At 56.9% G+C, this 22,276-nt stretch overlaps 1 protein-coding gene across 3 annotated transcripts in view; it reads left to right on the top strand.

Moving 5' to 3' along the window:
• Positions 1-22,043, top strand: part of TESC (tescalcin) — a 60,464-nt gene extending 38,421 nt beyond the window's left edge. For 2 of the 3 annotated variants that reach the window (XM_061141866.1, XM_061141868.1), the window contains exons 3-8: positions 7,076-7,156; positions 13,820-13,959; positions 15,647-15,708; positions 15,814-15,924; positions 19,526-19,573; positions 21,788-22,043. In XM_061141866.1, coding sequence (XP_060997849.1) covers positions 7,076-7,156; positions 13,820-13,959; positions 15,647-15,708; positions 15,814-15,924; positions 19,526-19,573; positions 21,788-21,865 — 520 coding nt within the window. In that variant the 3' untranslated portion in view covers positions 21,866-22,043. The remainder of the gene's footprint in view (positions 1-7,075; positions 7,157-13,819; positions 13,960-15,646; positions 15,709-15,813; positions 15,925-19,525; positions 19,574-21,787) is intronic. The other variant, XM_061141867.1, reaches the window with a different exon arrangement.
• The last annotated feature ends 233 nt before the right edge of the window (positions 22,044-22,276 follow it).

Genomic DNA, 22,276 nt, shown 5'->3' with positions numbered 1-22,276 from the left:
CCAGGGAAGCCCAGAGCTTGGATCCACCTTGCTGGGGGCAGGGTGGGGTTAGGACGTATTATTGCAGGATGTTGGGCAGCGCCCCTGGCTTCCTGGAGCGCCTTTTCCCGGTGTGACAACCCGAAATGTCTCCAGACGTCACCAGGAGTCCCCTGGGGTGGAGCGGTCACCTCCTGCAGGTCTTTGCCCACGTGTCCCCTTGACTCCGAGGCCTACCCTGAGCAGCCCACAGGGACTTCACCAACTCCCTGCGGTCTCGTCCATTCCCACTGCTCGGTGCTGCCTTGAAAGTTCCATTTTCTGTCTCTATTGTTTCCCCTGCTGAAATGCCAGGAGGAATCGTGTCTGTCCCATCACCGCTGAAGCCAGCACCCAGAACAGGGCCTGGCACCTGGAAGGTGCTGGAATACCTGTCACTCCCGCTGGAATGAGTACGTGACAGGTGTTGAGGGGTGGCTGGTCCCAGGTGTGAAGTAGGCAGGAGGAGGCGGGAAAGCCTGTGGGGAAGGAATCACTTTGCTGATGCTGCCTCAACATTTGAAAGACACATTTGCCTGGGGCCAGGGGGCCAGGGCCTTCTGGCCAGAATCTTTCATGCAAAGACATCGGCAAAGAACCCACCTGCAGTACAGGAGACACAGGTTCGATACCCGGGTCGGGAAGATCCCCTGGTGGAGGGCATGGTAGCCCACTCTGGTATTCTTGCCTGGGAAATCCCATGGACAGAGGAGCCTGGCAGGCTACAGGCCGTGGGGTCACACAGAGTCAGACACGACTGAGCGACTCAGCCCTACTGTGTGCCAGGCGGACATCGACGTATGGATAGGAGAACCACTCAGTCTGTGTCAGGAATTCTTGGCACTTCTCAGACTTGAACTTGCAAGGGAATGCTGGCAATCGTGGTGACGTGGGGGTTCTGATTCAGGGGGTCTGGGCCCGGCCGAGACTCTGCGTTTCTCACAAGCTCCCAAGTGCTGCTGCTGCTAGTGAGGGTGCTGTGTCTGAGTGGCTCAGTGTTTCCCAGGAAGACATGTGCTGGGCGGGGCATGCCCGCTTCTGCACAAGCCCCGTGGGGCCCCCATTTCCCCGCTGTTTAACCGGCACAAGTTAATACTGAGTACAGGGGGGTGGGTCTGGGAGTGTGGGGCCAGCGGCCCGCGGAGGAGAGATTCCGGCAGCCTGCCTTGATGCAGGAAGCCCTGGACCAGCACAGAGCAGGGAGGCTGGGGTCTCAGGTCAGGAAGCCTGCCCAGACCGGCAGAGAGAACTTTGCACTTGAGCTGAGCCTCAACGCCACCGGAAACCAAGCCACACCACGAGGCAGGAGGAAGTGCCCCGCCCACCCTCCTCTGTGGTTTTCGGTCTTTCCTTCCCCTGTGGGTGCCTGCCTTGCTCTCTTTTGGGTCCCGGATGGGGCCTCTCAGGGCTGGGTGGGAGCAGATGCCCCAGGAAGGTCTCTCATTCTCTCTTTGAAGTAAAAACATAACCGAACTGGAAGGAAGTAGTGGGTGTGAGGAGGTGCATGGGGTGGTGAGTGCCAGATTCAAAGCTCTTCTTCTAGCTGTGTGACTATAGCTTGGTCAGTTCACCTTTCTGGGCCTCATTTTCTCACCTGTAAATTGGGGGTCATTGATATCTCCCATCACTGGGATACGGGGGTGATTGAACATGCCTGAGCTCACAGAGCGCTCAGCCTGGCCCAGGAAGATACAAGGGGGCCTCAAGGGGGAGAGTTTAAAACCCACCAGAAGTGTGAGCCCCGGGGCCCCTCGTGGGCAGACCCTTCCCGCTGGTCACTGGGGCAGCATCGCTGGACCACTGGCCATGGTGTGTCAGCTCCTGCCCCCAGAGCAGTGCTCCGCCCCCAGTCCTGGGCTCTGGGTGATACAGGGCAGTTCCCATAGGTGGTGAGGAGGCCTTGGGCTGAGCTGGTTTGACCAGCCCGATGGACACCTCAGGGCTCGAGGGAGAAAAGGAAATGAGACCGAAACTGGCCTTTACAGGACTGTAGAGTCAGAACCCGCTTTTCACCACGATCCCTAGGATTTGTTTGCAAGTTTATGTTTGAGAAGTGCCAAAATTCCCTAGTTTTGAGGGCAGAGGGGTTGCACCACACGGCTTGCAGAATCTTCTTAGTTCTTTGACCAGGAATTGAACCTGAGGCCATGAAAGGAAAAGCACTGAGTCCTAACCACTGGACTGCCAGGGAACTCCCAAGAATTCTCTGCTTGCACCAGGCAGTTCACCTGCCCACATACCTTTGTGCAAAAGATCCTTGCAGGAAAGTCCTGGTTTTGTCCTCTTCCTTGCCCTCAGATGAAAGCCTCTTTCAATGTCCTAAACTGAAGTTGGCCTTTCCCTGCCTCTGGGTTCAAGGCCTGCAACCCAACTTGTTGAAGAAGGAGGTTGGCAGATAGCCCAGAATTGCTCACAGCCTCCCCAGGACCAGAGAGAACTCAGGAGAAGTTGCTCCAGGGCTGGGCATCCATATTCTAAGTCAGGGCATTTTTTTCTCAGCAATAAGATGTTTCTTCACCTCTCTGCCTTTGTTTCCTCATCTTTAAGGTGGGAATATGTTCCTACTTTCATAATGTAAAGCTCTCAATAGTACCTGACACCTGGGGTGTCTGTAGGTTAGCTGCTGCTATTATCACCATCATTGTTTTAAAATGAACTCGCTGCATGTCACACGTTATGCTAATAGCACCTCGTGTACGTGTGTTAAATTTCTTTAGTCATGTCCAACTCTTTGTGACCCCATGGTCTGTAACCCACCAGGCTCCTCTGTTCATGGGATTCTCCAGGCAGGAATACTGGAGTGGGTTGCCATACCCTCCTCCCCAGGATCTTCTCAACTCAGGGATCGAACCCCCATCTCTTATGTCTCCTGCATTGGCAGGCAGGTTCTTTACCACTAGTGCCGCCTGGGGAGCCCAATAGCACCTTACGTGTGTTTATCTCACCTAATCATCTCATTAACCCCATGATACTGCCTGGATATGTCCATGATCCCCATTTTATAAATGAGAAATTAAGACTCTGGGATCTGCAGTGCCTCAACCAGGGCATGTGCCTGGTCAGGGGCAGAGCCTGGACAGGCTCCAGGTGTGCTTAACTTCACTTCTGCTTTGATATATGTGTGTGTGTAGGGGGAGTGCTGCTTGGTGTGTATCCAGTTCACAGATGAGGAAACTGAGGCTGGGAACGTCAGTAAGGTGCCCATGGTGAGGGAGAGTGGTTCTGGCTTACAGAGAAAGGCAGCTAGGATTCAAAGACACCTGCACAGACCTGCCAGGGTCTGTGAGGCCAGGACCCGGTAACACTGTGTCCCCACCTCGCTTCCTAGCATCTGCCTCCCCTCTGTCAGTGGGAGGCCAGACCTCTCTTCGGTTGTTAACTTTCTTCTCTAGACATTCAGTCGGGTTCTTCAAGGTCCTCCTGCCTCTGTCCTCCTCCTGAGACACTGCCCTGCCATGTCAGCCCGGGGCCCCGCCACCTTTGTGGGATCTCCTGGTGCCAGGGGTGCTGCTGGTGTGTCCCTCCTTGCCACCTTAACAAGCACGCGGACCTGTTTTCTCCCAGTCCCTTTAGAACCTGCAGCATCCTCTGTTTTGGCCTCTGTTCCCTCCTGGGGAAGCAGCCAGACCCACTTCCCCGGTATATCCCTGAATGCAGTCCTTCCAGCAGCCCCGGGACAAAGCTCCACTGAGAGCCCCTGCCTGGGCTCCGCAGGGCAGAGCAGGGTTGTGATGCTCTGCAAGGATCTGCTAACCGGGAGCGCCTCGGGACTGGACGCTGAAGAGCGAGGACGCTGGAGGAAGGGGCGGGGCCTGGGGCCAATGCCCCGCCCACACCCAACGCCCCGCCCTCGCCAACCCTCCCTTCCGCTCCGCTGTGCATGCTCCATGCGCGCGCTGAGGCCTTGAGGATGTGGTGCTACGGAAATGCGAGGCCCGTCCCCATGCTCTTGGGCACCTGAAAGCCTCCATCCGTGGAGCCCTCGCTCCTCACAGGACACCGTGCGTGCTGTGTTCCAGACTTCCTCCAAGGCATGCTCACCACAACCCTCTGAGGCTCCTGAGTGCAGAGGAGCAAGCCCGAGCCTCAGAGAAGCCAAGTCGCTTGTCCCAAGTGGCAGAGCTGGTAGAACCCTGATGTGAGTCCAGAGGCTGCGCCCACTTCGTAGATGAGGAGACTGAGCCTGAGGAGGGGTTGACAGTCACCGCGACCGGCCAAGAAAAGTCAGAGAGGGCTTGGGGTCTCGTGCTAACTAGCCATGCCGCAGCTGCTGTCTTCCTCTCCTTTCTCCCCACGTCCCCTCTCAAACTCCACATAGTCCCTTTGACTCGAGCTGTTCCCATCCCGGGGGCTCTGGGTTTTCCGTACGTTTCCTCCTGTCACTGCATCTCACTCACAAGTGCCGTGCCAGAGCAGTGCAGACTGCCAGGTGTGTGACGAGCAGTGACGGGGACAGTGAGACGATCTTTCACAAGCTGAAACACACCCATGATCCCAAACCCAGAGCAAGGGCAGAGCATCCTTGGCCCCAGGCCTCATGCTGTCTCCTAGGGACCAACCCTGGAGGTAGTTGGCCGTGGACCTGACTCCGAGCTGCACAGGTTGGCGCCTCACTTTTTGAGCTCTGTAGTGATGAAGCCATGGTGCAGTGGTTCTTTGCTTTCTAGTTTTTAAAAAATATTTTAGGAATGTTTTACAACAGGCTTGCTCATGTTTGTGATCAGTCGTGTCTGACTCTTTGCAGCCCCATGGACTGCAACCCGCCAGGCTCCTCTGTCCATGGGGTTTCCCAGGCAAGAACACTGGAGTGGGTTGCCATGCCCTCCTCTGGGACCGCGGTGAGGTCTTCCTGACCCAGGGATTGAACCTGTGCCTCCTGCATTGCAGGCAGGTTCTTCAACCGCTGAGCCCCCTGGGAAGCCCTTAGAACAGTCTGATTGAGATATAATTCACATGTTACACAATTCATCCACTTAAAGTCTACAGTCCATATAAGAACATTTTCATCACTGCCAAGAGAAACCCTGTGTCAACTCCTAGCTGTCAACTGTCCCCCAGTCCCTGGCACCCACCAGTCTGCTTTCTGTCTCTCTGGATTTGCTTATTCTCGACATCTTATATATTCATACGTAGAATCATACACCGTGTGGCCTTTTGTGTCTGGCTGCTTTCACTTAGCATCTTGCTCTCAAAGTTCATCTCTGTTGTAGCATGGGTCAACACTGCAGTCCTTTTTATGGCAGAATAATATTCCATGACCAGCTGCTCTGGTCAGCTGCTCTGAGTGGGTTGCCTTCAGAACTGGGCCCTCAGGAATCTTAAATGTTGACATCCATTGATGCTGGCTCCTGAGTTTGGCCAGATGCTGCAAGGAAACGAAGCTAGGAGTGCTGAGTGGTGGGGAGAGGTGGGAGACAGCTTGGAGAAGGAGAGAACACGGAGGCATCCGGGCCCCGGGTAGGTCCTGCTTCTCCTGTCTGAGCCTCAGCCTCCTCACCTGTTTGATGGGGGCAGGACAGGGCTCAGCTGTGTTTACAGAACCTTCCAGCTCTGATGGTGCGGAATGCCCCTTGTATGTGGCACTTCTCCTTCCCAGCGTGGGTTGGTTCTAACTTCAAGTTGTAAATCTGAGGGCCTCTGGACATTTCTCCTTTTAAGTGGCTAATATCCTCCCAGCTTCCCCAAGCTGGGTCTGCCTCTTTATTCCCCGGGATTACCAGCCTGTGTCCTGGGTCCCTTCCAAGGCCACTGGCTGGTGAAAGCCATAGAGCAGAAGAGGCGAGCAGGAAGCAGGTCCGAGAACAAAGGACAGCCTTATGTGGGAAGGTTAGTCAGGTGGGGACTTACCTGACTCCACGCCTGCAAACTTACAGCCTCTGGGACCCAGCGACACCTGGCCCCAGCTACAGGGTGGCTGTGTTTGAAATTCACCATCTCATACGAACATTTCTCTCTCTTTAAACAGCTTTACTGAAATAGAATTCGCATATCCTACGATTCACCCACTAAAACGTGCAATGCAGTGGCTTTCAGTATGCTTCCAGAGTACTGTATCTATCACCACAGTCAGTCTGACAACGTTTTCATCACCCCCTAAAGAGTCCTCATACCCTCAGTACCATTCCCCAGCATGGCTCCCAATTCCCCAGCCTCTGGCAACCACTAATATCCTTTCTGTCTCTATGGACTGATTTATTCTGGACTTTTCATATAAATGAAATCATACACTGTGTGGCCCAGCTTATTTCACTTAGCACCGTGTCTGTATGGTCCATCTGTATTGTAGCCTGTTGTCTGTATTTCATTCCTTTTAATGGCTGAATGTGCTTAGCCACTCAGTCGTGTCCAACTCTGTGTGTCCCTATGGACTGTAGCCCACCAGGCTTCTCTGTCCATAGGGATTCTCCAGGCAAGAATACTGGCGTGGGTTGCCATGCTCTCCTCCAGGGGATCTTCCCAACCCAGGGATTGAACCCAGGTCTTCTGCATTGCAGACATTCTTTACCAGCTGAGCTACCCAGGAAGCCCACTTCTATCACTATTCACGGGCAAATTTCTACGTGGATGAATGTTTTCATTTCTCTGGGGACATATCCAGGTATATACCTAGCAGTGGAATCACTGGGTCATGTGATAACTCCAGGTTTTTAACCTGCTGTGGACACTGTTTTTGAAATCTCCAAGAGAGCAGGTTGCTGCTCTGATTCCAGGACAGCTAACTCAGGGTTTCCCTACCTGGGGTATCTGACTGCTCAGAATGAGATGCAGGTCTTGTGTCTGCATCTTTCTGTGGGATCAGCAGGGTGGATGTCCAGGACATCTATCAGATTCCCAAAGGCGTCTCTGAGCCTCCAGGCCCTCTGTGGTCCCTCTGGTCCAAGGGTTAGAGGAGGAGGTATGCCAATGCAACATATTCCAGTCCTGACTCATGAATTCTGGACCGTTCTCGTAGGGCCTGCTCAGGGTGAAAAACACAACGTGAGGAGTGATGAACATGCTCTCTGACATCATTCTTTTCTCCTTCATTTGCCGGTGTGCCTCCTCCTTGGAAACCCAGGAAGGAGAACTTCAACAATGTCCCTGACCTGGAGCTCAACCCAATCCGGTCCAAAATCGTCCGTGCCTTCTTCGACAACAGGTGGGCCCTTCTCCTGGAATGCTGATGGTGGGTGACTTTGTGGGGAGTGTTTTGCCTTTGTGACCTCTGTCATAACTCGTGTGCTCAAAAGGCATGTGATGTGTTGGGTAGGAGTTGTGAGCATGGGTCAGAGGTCTAGCAGTTCTGGATTCATGGCTAGGTGACTTGGGACAGCTCACTCAATCTCTCTCAGCCTCTGTATTAGTTAGCTATGGCTGTGTAACAAGTTACCCCCTCCCAAACTTAGCAGTTTAAGACAATATATATTTGTTAGCTCACCATTTCTATGGATCGGGGATTTGGGTTCTTCAGCTCAGGGAGGGTCAACTGGGGCTGCAGTCACCTGAAGGCATGACTGGGGGAGGCTCTGCTTCCGGGCTCACCCACCTGGACGTTGGCAGCTCATGAACCAATCCCCAGAGCTACCACACCTGGCAACTGGCTTCCCTCAGAGTAAGACGTTCCAGTAAGAGAGGGAGGGAGAAGAGAGAGACTGGGCACTTGAGATGGAAAACACCATCCACTGGTAACTTCATCTTGCAGATAACATTCCACCACCTTTTCTATATTGTTTTCATCAGAAGTGAGTCCCTGGGTCTCCCCGCACTTGGAGTCTGGACCTCATGGGGCATGGATACCAGGAGGCAGGCTCACTGGTGCCCTCCTGGAGGCTGCCTCACCTTCCTTATAGATAGAAGGACGGTAATAATAGCACCTGCCTTGTGGTGTTACTGTGAGGCTGTGCTGAGATGATGTGTGTTGAAGAGCCACAGTATGCTCAGTGCCCTGGCTTACAGATGGAGAAACTGAGGCAGAGAGAGGCACCATGGACAGTGTCCCAAAGCTGAGGCTAAGGCCAGAGCTCATGTCCTCAAATGTCCAGTGTCGTCAGAGTTGAAAGACTCATGTATCAGGAGAGACATCACTGTGTCTGAGGCTTAGTGAAGAGGTAGGAGATGGACATGGGGGGTGGGCATGCCCTCACCAGGCTGCCAGAGCCTGTGGACAAACACCCCGGTCCCAGGCCTGACACCCTGTGTCTGCAGAGATGGCTGAGGAGCAGGGGAGCGGGCATAAAGACAAAGGAAGGGAACTGGCGTGTTGAGATCATGTGATAGGTGGGGTCTCCCTGGACGGGCTTCAAGTTGTGCAAGCCTGAACCGCCCAGCTCAGTTCTGCCAGGACTGTGGGGCCCTGAGCCAGAAGTGGGGCCTCACTGTTCACAAGGGGGGCTGGGAAGTCCTCGGGCTGCCCCAAAAAATACAGCAACCTTCCTCCAGGGCCTGTGGGGTGAGACCTGAGGAGAAAGTGCCCAGGAGTTAGCCAGGCAAAGCAGAGAGAGACCAGAACTGCATGTGCAAAGGCCCTGTGGCATAAAGTCCAGGTATACGAGTGACAGAGAGGGGACTCAGCTGGAACACAGAGAGGCTGAGCGTAGTGAGATGTGTGGGGTGGGCAGGGTGCATCGTGCAGACCCTAGGCCAGCAAGAGGGGTCTTGACTTCAACCCAGGAGCAGCATCAGGGGTGGGGAGCAAAGATAGGCTTTAAGGGGAGTGTGTGGAGTGTGAAGCAGGTTGGCATCTTGCAGAGGTCACTCTGGCTGCCAGTGGGTTGTCAGGGGCTGAGGCCAGGGTCCCTCGGGCTGGAGCCAGGACTCCTGAGTGCAGAGGGATGGCAATGGGTGGCTTTGAGATACCTGGGAGGAGGTGACAGAGGGCAGAAGAAGGTGAGGGAGCTGGTACCTGAGGAATTACCCCCAGCAAATTGTCACACGGTCCCTTCAGAGAAGGAAGGTTTGAAGTCACGTGGTCAGTGGTAAAGACGGGAGTAGAATTCAGCACCCCCACCTTCTTTTTAACCCTGGTTCTGCCGACGGAATCCCAGGGCGAGGCCTGGGTGGGTAGGCAATGAGCAGAATAAGATTGGGGGGCGCTGCTGACAGGTGGTGGAGTGGGGGTGCAGGTGATGTGGCCCCCAACATGGAGACAACATGGCCCTTGGGGTCTAGGGCTGGAGGTGTCAGAGGAAGATGGTGAGGGGTGACCAGAGCGTCGTGGTCGCTGACACGAGAAGGGGGCGGCATGCAGACGTGTGTGTCTGTGTACACAGGCCCGTGGGCACCTGCCTGTGAGGCTTGTTTCTGAAAGACTGGATGAGACCGGGACAGCTGTGAGGTTGGCCAGGCTCCAGGGACCCAGCCTTCTGTGGTTGGAGCTGGAGGGGCTGGTGTCTTCCATGGTACCAGGTGGGCCAGGATGGGAAGAGGGGCATGCCCCAGAGGTCCCAGTGACCCTGCTGTCCCCGGGCCTGTGGAGCCCACCTGGGGCCAAGGGCTTGGTTCTTCTGTCCTCACCGCCGACCCAGGAGGAGAGTGGCGGGGATGGAGGGGGACCCGAGGAAACCTCTACTGTTCTGATGGGTGAGGGTGGGGCCGTGGACACCCGGAGGCTGCCTCACTTTGCTCACATACAGCACGATGACAGTAATAACAGCACCTGCCTTATGGGGTTGCTGTGAGGCTGCGCTGAGATGATGTGTGTTCAAGAGCCACGGTATGCTGAGTGCTCAGTCGTGTCCGACTCTGCCACCCAGTGGGCTGTACCCACCTTCCCCCGCTACCCCCCAGGCTCCTCTGTCCATGGGATTATCCAGGCAGGAATACTGGAGTGGGTCACCATTTCATTCTCCAGGAAATCTTCCCAACCCAGGAATTGAACAGGTCTCCCGCATTGCAGGTGGATTCTTTACCATTTGAGCCACCAGGGAAGCTGTTTCTTTCTTTCTTTTTTTTTTTTTTGGAAGCTGTTTCTTAAGGCTGGCCGGAGGTCACTTGGCCCTCTGCTGTCCCCTGGGGAACTGGGAACAGGCTCCAGGAGTTGTGTTTTCAGGTGAGGGTGGAACTTGAGTGTGGCCAGGCTGCTCTCCGGGACTGATACGCTGCCTGCCGAGGAGACTGGGCCTGGGCAGGAGCCAGAGCGGAAACCTCCCTCCAGCCAGAGGACAGGCAGGCGCGGCCCTGAATCCACAGTCAGAGGTGGGAGAGACACCCGCCTTGCTTGGAGCGTCCAACGTTAGGACAAAGCCCTGAGCGAGGGCGCAAGCAGGTGCCTCCCAAGGGATGGAGGGAGGCCCTCAGTCAGTCAAGGAACGTTGAGTGTCTTGAGGTGGACATTGAAACAGGCTTTCAGGCCCCTGATGAGGGGTGTGTGGTGGGAAATGGGGGCAAAGGCTGGACTGAGACCTGGGAGACCAGGTGGAGGCTTGTGGTGGGGGGAGTCACCCCAAGAGCTGGAGAAGCTTCCAGAGAGCATTGAGCAAGGGAGTGACAGAGGCTCATTTGCTTTTTTAAAATATTTATTTATTTGGTTGCATTGGGTCTTAGTTGCAGCATGTGGGATCTAGTTCCGTGACCTGGGAGGGAACCCGGGCCCCCTGCACTGGGAGTGCAGAGTCTTAGCCACTGGACCACCAGGGAAGTCTCTGACTTACTTTTTGCAGAGCTCCTTCTGGCCTCTGCCCATTGGGATGGTGGAGGCTGGACCAGGCTGTCCTAGGAGAGAAGAGGATCAGATATGATAGGGAGGGAGTCGAGGGGTCCCTAGGCCTACAGTGCGGGCGGCTCACGAGACACCTGCTTTAGGGAATGACCATCAGAAGACGATGCAGGATGGTGAGCAGGAGACAGGGAGGACAGTGGCCCATAGCGGGAGGTGAGAGCCCACTCCCACCCCCATCCCCCCGTGGGTTCTGGGACCTCAGCCTTGGGCACCTGCTTAGAGACACGGTCTGGAGAAAGGGAGGCCCCTTGTGAGTTGGTGGACTGCCCAGAGGTCACCAAGAAGAGGAGGATTGAAGAAAGGCTTCCCCAGCCGGGACCTGGAGCAGCTCAGCGCATGTGCGTCTTTTACATATCTGTCGTGTAAGCTCTGCCAAGGAGTGAGGAAGGAGTCAGAGGACAGGCTGGAGGCGGTTTCAAAAAGTACCAGCATCTGCCTTGCATCCTAAGGTGTTTTGGGAACAAGACAGTGAAGCAGAAAGCTGGTTGGAAGGCAGTTTGAGCCAGGTCTGTCCCCACATCCATGGGCTCTGGTCCTCACAGAGTCATTGGAGAGTTAAGGAAGTGAAAATACTGCACTCAATCGGGCTTTCTTGCAAAAAGAGTGCTGTGATGCAGGGCTGCAGATGTGGATGTAGCCCCCATTCTTCTAGGGTTTCCCAGATGGCACTAGTGGTAAAGAACCCGCCTGCCAATGCAGGTGACTTGGGAGACGTAAGTTAGGTTCCCTGGGTTGGGAAGATCCCCTGGAGGAGGGTATGGCAACCGGCTCCAGTATTCTTGCCTAGAGAATCCCATGGACAGAGGAGCCTGGTGGGCTACAGTCTATAGGGTTGCGTAGAATGGGACACGACTGAAGCGACTTAGTGCACACACCCATTCTTCTATCCACTGACCCTGACCTCGGGGTGCCCCACTGTGGAAATTGGAGTGGAGTGCAGGTCTGCCTGGCTCCAGGGGCTGTGTCTGGGTTTCCTCGGCCTCTGCCCTCTGGTCGCCTTGGGAGACCAGGATGCTGGCCCACATGGACCTCCTGGGGACATTAGGATGGGAAGGAACCCCCTGCCCCTGAACTGGGTCCTGATGCCGAAGCAGCCAGGTCACAGCCTTCCCTGAGAAGCAGACACACATGGCCTGCCTGCCCCGGGGCCCATCACATGTCCCCGAGCTCATCTCCATCCCTCTCGCTGCAGCCAGAAACCCCTGAGAAGGAGGTGTAAACTAACCCACTGAACCATGCCTCCTAGGAGCCTGATGACTCCTGGGGCTGTTTTTACACCTTGTAAGTCTGGTCTGTGCCCCTGACAGCAGGAACTCTGAGGTTATTAAAAATCTGTCCAGAGGAACAGTGGGAAACCTTTGTAAGAGATGATTTCAGAGAAAATTGAAAAAAAAAAAAAAACACCACACACACTCAAAGACTAGGCTTACTGAGTCCTGGGGAGATCCCCTCTCATCTCTCCAGTTGTTGTTTCACAATCCACCTTTCGTGATCCAGGCTCGGGAGCCACTTCTTTCTGGAAAATCCTGGAATGGAAGCTTGGGGATAGTGAGATTTCTAAACTATGGAGTGTGGTGCACGCTGCAGGGGCAGGATTTGAAAGGGAGCAACTGGCCCCCTGCTTCCCCGGTGGCGCAGCAGTAGAGAACCTGTCTGCCAATGCAGGAGATGCAGGTCCGATCCCCAGTTGGGAAGATCCCCTGGAGAAGGAAATGGCAAGCCACTCCAGTATTCTTGCCTGGGAAATCCCATGGGAAGAAGAGCCTGGCAAGCTATACTCTGTGGGGATCACAAAGAGTCAGATACAACTTAGCAACAAAACCACAACAGACGGGCCCCTGGGGAGAGAAGCTTGAACGTGTTCCTTTAAGCTGAGATGTGGTCCTGACCCCAGGAGGCACCCAAGTGCATTTGAGAAGCACCATCATCCCAGGCCAGCTGAGAACTGTCCCTTTGCAAGGAGGCACAGGGAGGGTAGGGGGACCATCAGACAGATGGCGGCCTGCCCCAGTAGAAGTCGATCAGCGGTGAGAGTAGGGCAGCGGTGGGTCAGGAGCCTGTGTTTGGTTGGCGTCGGCTCCAGGCTGACTCTTTCCCAACCCCTCTGCCAGGACCTGCACTTGGTGGCTTGTTAGTGCCCTCGCATGCATTTGCTGGGTACCCGCAGTGGGCTCGGCAGGAGACAGACCCAGCCTTGGGTTCGCTCCCCGAGCCCCGCCTGGAACTCAAGCCCTTTCCCACCCCTTCAGAAAAGCACATCCACAGGGACATCTCAAACCTGCCCTCATCTGTTCAAAAACCTGCAGTTCTTTGGTGCAGTTCACACTTTGGTAGGAAACAGATTACTCAGAAATGCCTGCCCACAGATCACTGTGCCCGAGTTTCAGACGGCTGACAGAGAGCAGGAACTGGCAAACTTTCTCTAAAAGGCCAGAGAGTAAATATTTTAGGCTTCACGGGCCACATCGTCTCTGTTGCAACTGTTCAGCTCTGCCTTTGTAGCCTGAAAGCAGCCGCGGATACCATGTAAATGAGCAGGCATGGCCGTGTGCCAATAAAACTTTATTTCTGGATGCTCAGATTTGAATTTCATGCAATTTTCACTTGTCATGCGATGCTATTCTTTTTTTCCCCCTTAACATTTTTTCAACCATATCAAAACATACAAACCCTTCTTAGCTCATGGGCTATAAAAAAGCAGGCGGCAGGCAGGATTTGGCCCCTGGGCTGCAGTTTGTGACCCCCTGACCCTTTTGATCTAAAGGAAAGGGTCAGGAGACGTACCTGGTGAATTACCACCCGACTCTGTCCCCCGTGCATGCCTGGCAGCCCCCCGCCCCAGCAGAGGTGCAGCTGCCTGTGTCTGCCCCAGACCCCCGGATGGTGGTTTCTGGGTGGAGGAGTGCAGCACAGGGCTGGACTAATTCCCCAGGGGGGCCCCGGTACCCCCACGAGCTGGTCGCTGGGTAGCAGAACCCAAGGCTGGGATAGCCATTGTAGGTGAAGCGAGTGCCTAGAGGGGCCGGGTTCTCTGGAGCTGTGGGCGGCAGTGAGATGAGGTTCTGTTTTGAATGCATTTCCGACACCCCCTCATTGCTCCCACAGGAACCTGCGCAAGGGATCCAGCGGCCTGGCCGACGAGATCAACTTCGAGGACTTTCTGACCATCATGTCCTACTTCCGGCCCATCGACACCACCATGGATGAGGAGCAGGTGCAGCTGTGCCGGAAAGAGAAGCTGAGATGTGGGTGTCCCCGAGGCCTGCTGTGCCCCTGTGGGGGGTGGGGAGGGCCAGGGAGCCCCAACTCTGGGCCTTGGGGAGGGGGGTTTCACAGCATAGAGGGTGCTCCCTCTCCTAGGCTGCTCTGAGACAGCCTCTTTGTTGACACTCCTCAGCAGCTGGTGATTTCCTGGAAATAGAAGGGTCTGTCTGTGATGGGAAATTGGTTCAGATAGACCTGGTTCAATCCAGCCCTTCCACCAAGCAGCTGTTGACCTTGAACCTGACGCTGGGAACAAGGGTTGGACACGCGCGTGGTTCTGAGGCCGGATGAGACCTCAGGGGTGCTTTCATCCCTTGCCCTGGTCCACAGCCTGCCACCAGACTCAGCTTCACGGGGCGGCCTCCACCGGCCCATGCCCCCCACCCTCGGGGCCTCTCCGGCCCTGGGTCTGAGTTCAGGGCGGGCAGCACCCCTCCCTCCCTGTGCACTTTCCCAGGACTCCAGCATCCTTCTGCACCCTGCCCCCAAGGCAGCAGCGTCTGCAGGGAAATGTAAACAGGGCCCGGGCTATACTTAGCTCGGGATGTGTCCTGAGGACTGCTGGGGGCAGAGGGGTGGCGCCTGGTGTCGGCCCAGCTTCCAGATGGTTCCAAGGGCCGGGTCAGGGGTCATGGGGCCTGTGGGATGGGACAGACTCTGGTTCAAACCCCTGGCTGCCCCTCTGTTAATGAAGTGAAGTGAAAATCACTCAGTCGTGTCCCAACTCTTTGCAACCCCATGGACTGTAGCCCGCCAGACTCCTCTGTCCATGGAATTCTCCAGGCAAGAATACTGGAGTGGGTAGGCCCTTCCCTTCTCCAGGGGATCTTCCCAACCCAGGGATCGAACCCAGGTCTCCTGCATGGCAGGCAGATTCTTTACCGTCTGAGCCACCAGGAAAGCCCCCGTTAATAGGGCAGCTGTGGGCAAATGCCTTCGCTTCTCTGAGCTTGTCAGCCCCGTCTGTGACACGGGCTCGGGGCAGGGTCGTGTGAGGATGAGGGGCAGAGATGCTTGCAGAGCGCCAGGCAGGGTAAATGCCGGGACTGAGGCCTTCGTGAGCTTGAGGCTCCCTGAGGCTGAGCCAGGGGTGGAGAGGTCACCTCCCCTTCACCTCCTGGCTCTGCTGGGGTGTAGGCTGCTGAGTCATGTCAGTAAAGGAACCAGGTGACCTCACTGAGACAGAAGCAAGCCGAGCAGGTGTGAATGCCCCTCGGGGGCCGGCTTGGATCAGCCAGGGGCGGGAGGGAAGCAGCGGGGTCCTATGACCTGCCCCAAGCCCAGGATGGCAGCCACCCTCTTGGGTCTGTCAGGAGTGACACCTTGAAGTCACGCTGAGCTGACTTCCTCTTGATGAGACTGTCACGTGATCCACCGGCCTTGGCTCACCTGACACCACCACAATGAGGCAGAGGTGTAGTGACTCCCATTTTACAGATGGGAAAGCTGAGGCTCAGAGAAGTGAGGTCGCTTGCCCAAGGTCACCCACCAGAAGTGGTCTGTCTGGCCCCACGCCCTTTGCCCTTGCACCCTACAGCTTTGGCATTCGGGTTGCATTGCTGGGGATGCTTTGCTCAGTTTGAGGGAGGGGGAGGTTGGAGGAGCAGGGAACCCAGGGCTCCCTTCTCATCCTCGCCTGACTCATTCTCCTCTCCCCGCCGCCCCCAGTTCTGTTCCACATGTACGATTCGGACAGCGACGGCCGCATCACCCTGGAAGAGTATCGAAATGTAAAGTATGCTCCCGCGCCCACCCGGCGGGCCCCGGCGCCCCCACACACCGCGCTCAGCGGCCTGGCCTGAGGCCTGAGCTCACGGTGTGTCTGCCCCGCCCAGCAGGTGGTAGAGGAGCTGCTGTCGGGGAACCCGCACATCGAGAAGGAGTCTGCGCGCTCCATCGCCGACGGCGCCATGATGGAGGCGGCCAGCGTCTGCGTGGGGCAGATGGTGAGGGCCCGGGGCCCCTGTCCCCACCCTCCACTCTCCGCCCGCCAAGCCCTGCCCGCTCTGAGTCTGCGCTGCTGGAAGGCCTGGAGGGCAGAGACCCCCGTGGCCCGCTCGCCACTCCAACTGGGCCTGGCGCAGAGCTCTGCTCAGAGACCTCGCTGCTTTCCTGTCCCACCAGAAAACTAAATCTGAGGTCCCAGTCCTGGGCGGGTCGGGCCAGGCAGGGGAGGCTGGGCTTGGGGGGCCGCAGACCCTACCGGGTAGCCTCCCTGGGCCCACGGTAGCGCCCGACACAGAGCCAGGCCCGGTGGGTGTACCGCATGGGCTCGCTCTCATTCATTTTATTATTAATGAGGCGACTTGTGGCCTGGAGGGCAGGGGTCTCCTGAGGGCCCACGATCTGGCGTCCAGGGAGGAGCTGGGAGCCGCGGGGGTGACGTGTAGATGAGACGGGCTCGGCCATCGGGCGTGTGGCTGACGAGGGTGGGAGGCCTCCTGCTGGTGTCCGAAGTGGTGAGTCATTTCTCAGAGCCGGGCTCTCAGGCCTGGGTTTCTCCACCCAGCACTGTTGACACAGGGCCCTCTGGGGTTGCAGTGTTGAGCAGCGTCCCTGGGTTGGGGGTGGGGGTGGGGGTGTGTGTGTGAAGTCACCCCCAGTGCAGAACAGATGGAGCAGAGGGCACAGGGAGGAAGGCCAGTGGACCAGCGCGTCCTGTGAGTGGTCACTGCCGGCGTTCACAGGCTCGGATGGTGCTGTTGTGGGGAGAGGGGGTTGCAGATTCCCCTGGGAGGTTCCAGGCAACCAGGCACCCCCCAGGGTCCTCCGAAGGGTGAGCGCAGGCACCGTGCTAGGTTCTCCATGGGCATCACTTCATGGATTTGTAGCCTTGTTTCACTGGTTCCAAGTGAACCAAGGCTCAGAGACATAGGAATCTTCTGGGCTTCCTGGACAGTGACCTTGGACTCGGTCTTAGAGGGGCTCTGAGCCCCTGGGGGGCTGTGTGGGCAGGCACGTGATCACCTCCGTGATGAGGTGTTCACCTCATCATGTTCCTTGTTCCTTGTGGCGGGTCTCGGGTGGTCCCCCTGAGACCACCCCCTCTGGCTCCTGCATATTCACCATGGCTGCCGTCCCAGACACCACCATGGCTTTGGGGTCACCTCAGCCCAGGTGGAGGGGTGTTTTTTCCTGCTGGAACACGCTGTTTGTGCCCAGGCCCATCGTCTGGAGACGGCGGGCCTGGGCCTGCCCCCAGGAGCAAGGGAGCTGTGGTCACTTTATTGACCTGCATTTTATCTGTCTGCTTCAGGGGCCCTAGGGAAGCTTCTGGGTTTGGTGAACCCACCCTCCTCAGCAGATTAAGCTGCTGCAGAAAGGGCTGGCGGCCTCGTTGGGGAGCGCGGGGATCCCTGGCCGGGCTGTGCGAGCCGATTCCCCACTTGATTTAATTACCCTCTCCTCCGATAAATTGCTCCCTGTCGTACTCTAGTTTCAATTGGCGAGTTTTCTTAATTTGCTGTCGTGAAATCGCTGGCAGCTGGCAGCTGCTGATCTGCATAGAATCCACGCATCCTTGGAGCCCGTGCCGGCTTCCCAGGGTGGGTATCCTGCCACCGTGGGCATCATCCTTAACTTACCGCTCTTCTGTGTGCTTGTAAAATATTTTCTCTTGTGATCATCGACCAGATAAACACAGAGGCGTGGGGCAAGGGGCGACCACTTCCTTTCATACTGTGCGGCCTCTGAGGACACCTGACGTTTCTGCCAAAGACAGACGAGGCATCACCCACCGTCATGGACTTCCAGGGCTGGCTGTCCACTGCGGTTGGGATCTTTCCAGGGTGCGTCTCTGGGAAGCCTTCCTGTGGCTGGACGGCGGGCCGGCTTTCCTGGGGTCTCGGCCCGGGTGCTGCCCCTAGCCCCCGGCCCCTCCGCCTGCCTTGCTTCCACCGGGTGCCACCCTCCAGGCTGGATCTCGGGCCCGCGGGGCCTCGTCTATAGTTCACTCCCCTTGGCTGCCCCCAGGGACCTGGGGTGGGCAGCAGGCAAAGGGCAGCGCTTCTTCTGTCTGTTGACCCTGGTCACGAAGAGCAGGCAGCCATAGGAACAGGGCTGGTCCAGGCCTTCTAAGAATCTGGCGTTTTTCATAAAATTAAAAAGTATATCCCAAATTAGATTAAGAGCAAAGCCCACTTGAGGGGGCTGTTGGGAGATTCGCATCAGCTCATGGTAATCACGTTGGTGAAACACTTGTAGCAGACACATGGAGAGTGCCTGCTGGTGTCTTCTTCCTTCTTTTTTTAAATGAATTATTTACGTATTTATTTTTAGCTGCGCTGGGTCTTCGTTGCTGCACGCGGGCTTTCTCTAGCTGTGGCGAGCAGGGGTTACTCTCTGGTTGCGGTGTGCTGGCTTCTCACTTGTGGCGGCTTCTCTTCTCGGGGCTCCAGAGCACTGGCTCGGTCGTCGTGATGCACGGGCTTAGTTGCTCTGTGGCACGTGGGCTCTTCCTGGGCCAGGGATTGAACTGGTGTCCCCTGCATCGCAAGGCGACTCTTAACCACTGGACCACAGGGAAGTCCCTGGTGTTTTCTTAACTACGCGTCAGAACGAATCTCAGAGCGGTACATAAAAAGAAGTGTCTCTCTCCTGGTCCTCCTCCCTAAAGAGACCTGCCTTTGATGGGTTTTTCCTGACACAGATCAACGCGCACACTGGGTCTTCTAGTTCTGAGTCACACAACACGGCGTTCAAGTCCCCCGGCTTTCTTGTCCCCGTGCTGACCCCTCACGTCCCTGGGGCAGGTGGCAGCCATCTGTGGTGTAGGGAACAGCCTGCAAACGTCTTTCTGCTCCTTGTTTGTTTTTTTTTCCCACCGGGTACGTATCTTGGAGCCTGTTCTGTATCAGCCCATCTGGGATCGACCCCTTCTTCGTGGTAATCCAGAGCCTGGACGACCACGCTCTCTTTGGCTGGTCTCGTGTTGACAGGCGGTGGGATGTCCGCCCGGTTGTCACGGGCACGGAGGGTGCTGTGGGCAGGGGTCGTGGGGACTAGGTCGTAGCGACATCAGGGGCAGGAGCCTCGCTTATCACATTGTGCGTCCCTGTGTGCACAGGTGACTCCGCAGGAGGGGAAGCTCCTGGACCCCATGCCATCAGGCTGACTCACGGGCGAGAGGGGTGGGCCGTGCTGGCTGGCCCTTCATTCCCTTGGCCCTTTGCCCGGTGTCTGGAGTGCCAGTCAGCCCAGAGCTGCTCTCAGCCAAGCCTGGTTTGAGAAGGCAGGACAGAGAAATGACAGGGAGTGTCTGTTGGTGGCTGCCCCAGCCTCTGTGCCCATCCCACCCCCCTTCTTTTCCCATCCTTGTCAGCCCTGTCCTCCCCAGGGACATAGGTAGGGGGTGGGCCTGCACCAGCTTCCACCCCACCATCAAGGGGATGCCAGAGTTCAAGGTGACCGGCCCCGAGCTAGAGCCGAACAGCCCAGAATGTTCTCATGGTCCTACCTACATGCCCCACCCCCCTTTCTGTGTCAGAGGGTGGAGGTGGAGGGTCTCTGGGCAGAAACCACTTACTGCGCCTCATTCTCTGTCCCCAGGAGCCTGATCAAGTGTACGAGGGGATCACCTTCGATGACTTCCTAAAGGTGGGTGCCTGGGAATTGGGGGTGGACATGGGGGCTGCACTGGAGGCTTGCGGGGGACCCTGCTGGTCAGGAAGAGACGGGCGTCTCAAGGGGACAGGGTCTAGCCTGAGTGTGGCCTGTAAACAGTGGTTTAAACTGGTTTTACTTACGTTTATTGAAAGGGTGATGATAGTCACAGATGGTCAAAACAACTTAGCAAGTATGAAAGGGCCTCTGAGGGGGGCTCCGTTTTTCTCCCTATCAAGTCCCTGGTCCCCTTTCTCAGAAGCACCCTGTTGACAGCTGGAACCAGGGTCTGGAATGTTCCACGCCTGTGAGCCCAGCTCTTCTCAGCACGCACTGGTGCTGCCCACGTGCGGTCCTGCTGCCCTCCCGGGCCTCACAGACAGTGCTGTGTGCCCAGCTGCCCACCTTCCACCCTGGTTAGTGGACGTTCAGGCCTCGCCCAGCCTTCATGGCTGCAAATGTGCCTGCACACTGGGAATCTGGGTGCTCTGATTGGCGAGGAGTCAAGCCCGCCGGTGCTCTGCCCACTCTTTGGCCCTGAGCATCCCAACAGCGGTGCCCCCGCACCCCTTCAAGGAGCTGAGGAAGATGGGAGGTTAGGGCAATGATAGCCAGGGGCTCCTGGGCCAGCTGCCAGCACTCCCAGGCGGCCCTTTGGGAACAGGCCTGTGCCCAGGACAGGGCTGGGGAACCCCACCCTATGGCTGAAGCTTTAGGAAGCCGAGGGGCAGCCTGTCCGAGGGGCTCCCCCAAAGTCCGTGCCGCCAACTTGGCCGGTCATGGTAAGGGGAGGGACGTGAGGAGGGGCGTGGGTGGTACAGACCCGGCCTGAAGGAGAGACGGGAAGGGCCTGCTGAGCTGGAGGAGGTCAGCCTCCCTCTCAGACGTGCCCTGCCCACTCCCCCAGGGCAGGTGGACGGGGAGAAGTTGAGCTGGCATTTATGCCATGGATGACCTTGGCATGCGGAAAGGTGGTAACACCCAGGCAAGAGCCAGAGTTGAGCGGTGAGAAGACAGGGAGGGCAAGGGCAGGTTAGGGAGGAAGGATGCTGCTTTAAGCCAGAAGATGTGATGAAATCCTTTTTGGCCTCAGAAAACCAGCAGTCTGTTCCCAGCCCTGCCCCGCCCGCCTCCAGGGCTGCAAGTCCGTGGCTGCTGGGCTTTTCCCAGCCAGCTGGCCGCTCCCGTTCTCCGAACTCCCCCGCGACCCTCTCATCACCTTGGCATTTGGCAGAAACCACCCTGCGCATCCAGACCTCTCTTCCTGGGAACACCCTGCCCACCTAACAAGGAAAGCGCCTAGGACTGTGGGCACGTGACGGTGGCCGAAAGTGTGCCGAGGCCTCCCTGTGGCTTGGGTGCCCACAGGACTGTGCGTTCCCCAGGCCTTGTGGCTGTCCCTGACACTGTGAGAGTCTGAAGTTCTTACATAATCAGGGAGACGGTGACCAGTCAACGCCCACCACACCCCTTGGTCCCTGTCCGCATCCTTCCAGCTGTCTCACCATCCGTGGTCCTCTTGGGCCCGAGTGGCCAAGGAGCGGGGTCCTGGGCCCTGGAGCCCGTAGTGTGGCATTGGGTCTGGTGGCCTGAGTGTCTGCTAGGGCCCTGGCCAGCATGGACCCTGATGGCCGTGCCAGGTATGTGGTGACAGACGTGGTCTTTGGCAGAAACCACCTTTCCTGGGCAGGAGCTTATCTTTCTGGAACACGGTGACCTATCCTTGGGAGGTTATAAAGACCTAACTGTCACGACCTTTGAATGATGATGGCTTGATGAGATCTTACAGTTGCACAGCCCTTAATAGTTTACAAGCCGCTTCCGTGCAGGATTCCACGGGAGCCCCCACCACAGAGTGGGCAGCACAGGTGGTGGTCTCCAAGTCTTTCTGGTGCAAAGGAGGTTTAACAGGGGCTCAGGAATTTGCATGAAAATCACGGAGCCTGAAGTGGTGGTGGGTGGCTCGAGTGACTTCAGCTAGGAGCCTGGATTCAGCACTTAAATAATAACTTGCTGTGACAGTCCAGAAAGAATCTGAATGTCAGAGCCCAGTTAACCAGCAAAGAGGCAGATGGAAGAGGTTCCGCGCTTTGCTCTGGATCTCACCTGCGGGGCATCTCGGTGGGCGGCAGAGGTGGGCGGGCAGGGAGTGGCTGGGGGTCTTGGGGGGCGGTGATGCCCACTCATGCTGCTCCGTCCGTGCTCCAGATCTGGCAGGGCATCGACATCGAGACCAAGATGCACGTCCGCTTCCTGAACATGGAGACCATCGCCCTGTGCCACTGACCGCCCGCCCCCACGGAGCGTCTGCACTGGGACCTGGGCTGCACTGGGGGGCCCGATTGCTGCAGCCCTTATTGTAAATAGCCGACACGCCTTGCTCATCTCGTTTTCCCGCAGGGTATGGTGTGTGGGACTTTGCTGTTTTTATCTCTAATAAAAAAGGAAAAGGGTTTGGTAATGAGCGTGGCTCCTGTCTGTTTCCCACGTCCACGCAGGCGACCTGGCTGGCTGGCTGCCCAGAGGTTGACCGCAAGGAGCAAGCAGTAGCAGCTAGTTCTCAAAGGCTGGTTTGCAGGGGAATTTTTTTTCTCCCTTCCTGTCTGGTGTATTTGGGGTTAACAGGTTGCTGTTTTCCCGACACAAGTGCTGGGAACTCATCTGCCTCCTCAGTCTCCAGCTCCTCCATGGGGGCTC

The sequence above is a fragment of the Dama dama genome, chromosome 5, assembly GCF_033118175.1.
Source record: "Dama dama isolate Ldn47 chromosome 5, ASM3311817v1, whole genome shotgun sequence".
NCBI lineage: Eukaryota > Metazoa > Chordata > Mammalia > Artiodactyla > Cervidae > Dama > Dama dama.
Note: the sequence above shows the minus strand (reverse complement) of the source record. Positions and strands in the feature narration are given on the sequence as shown.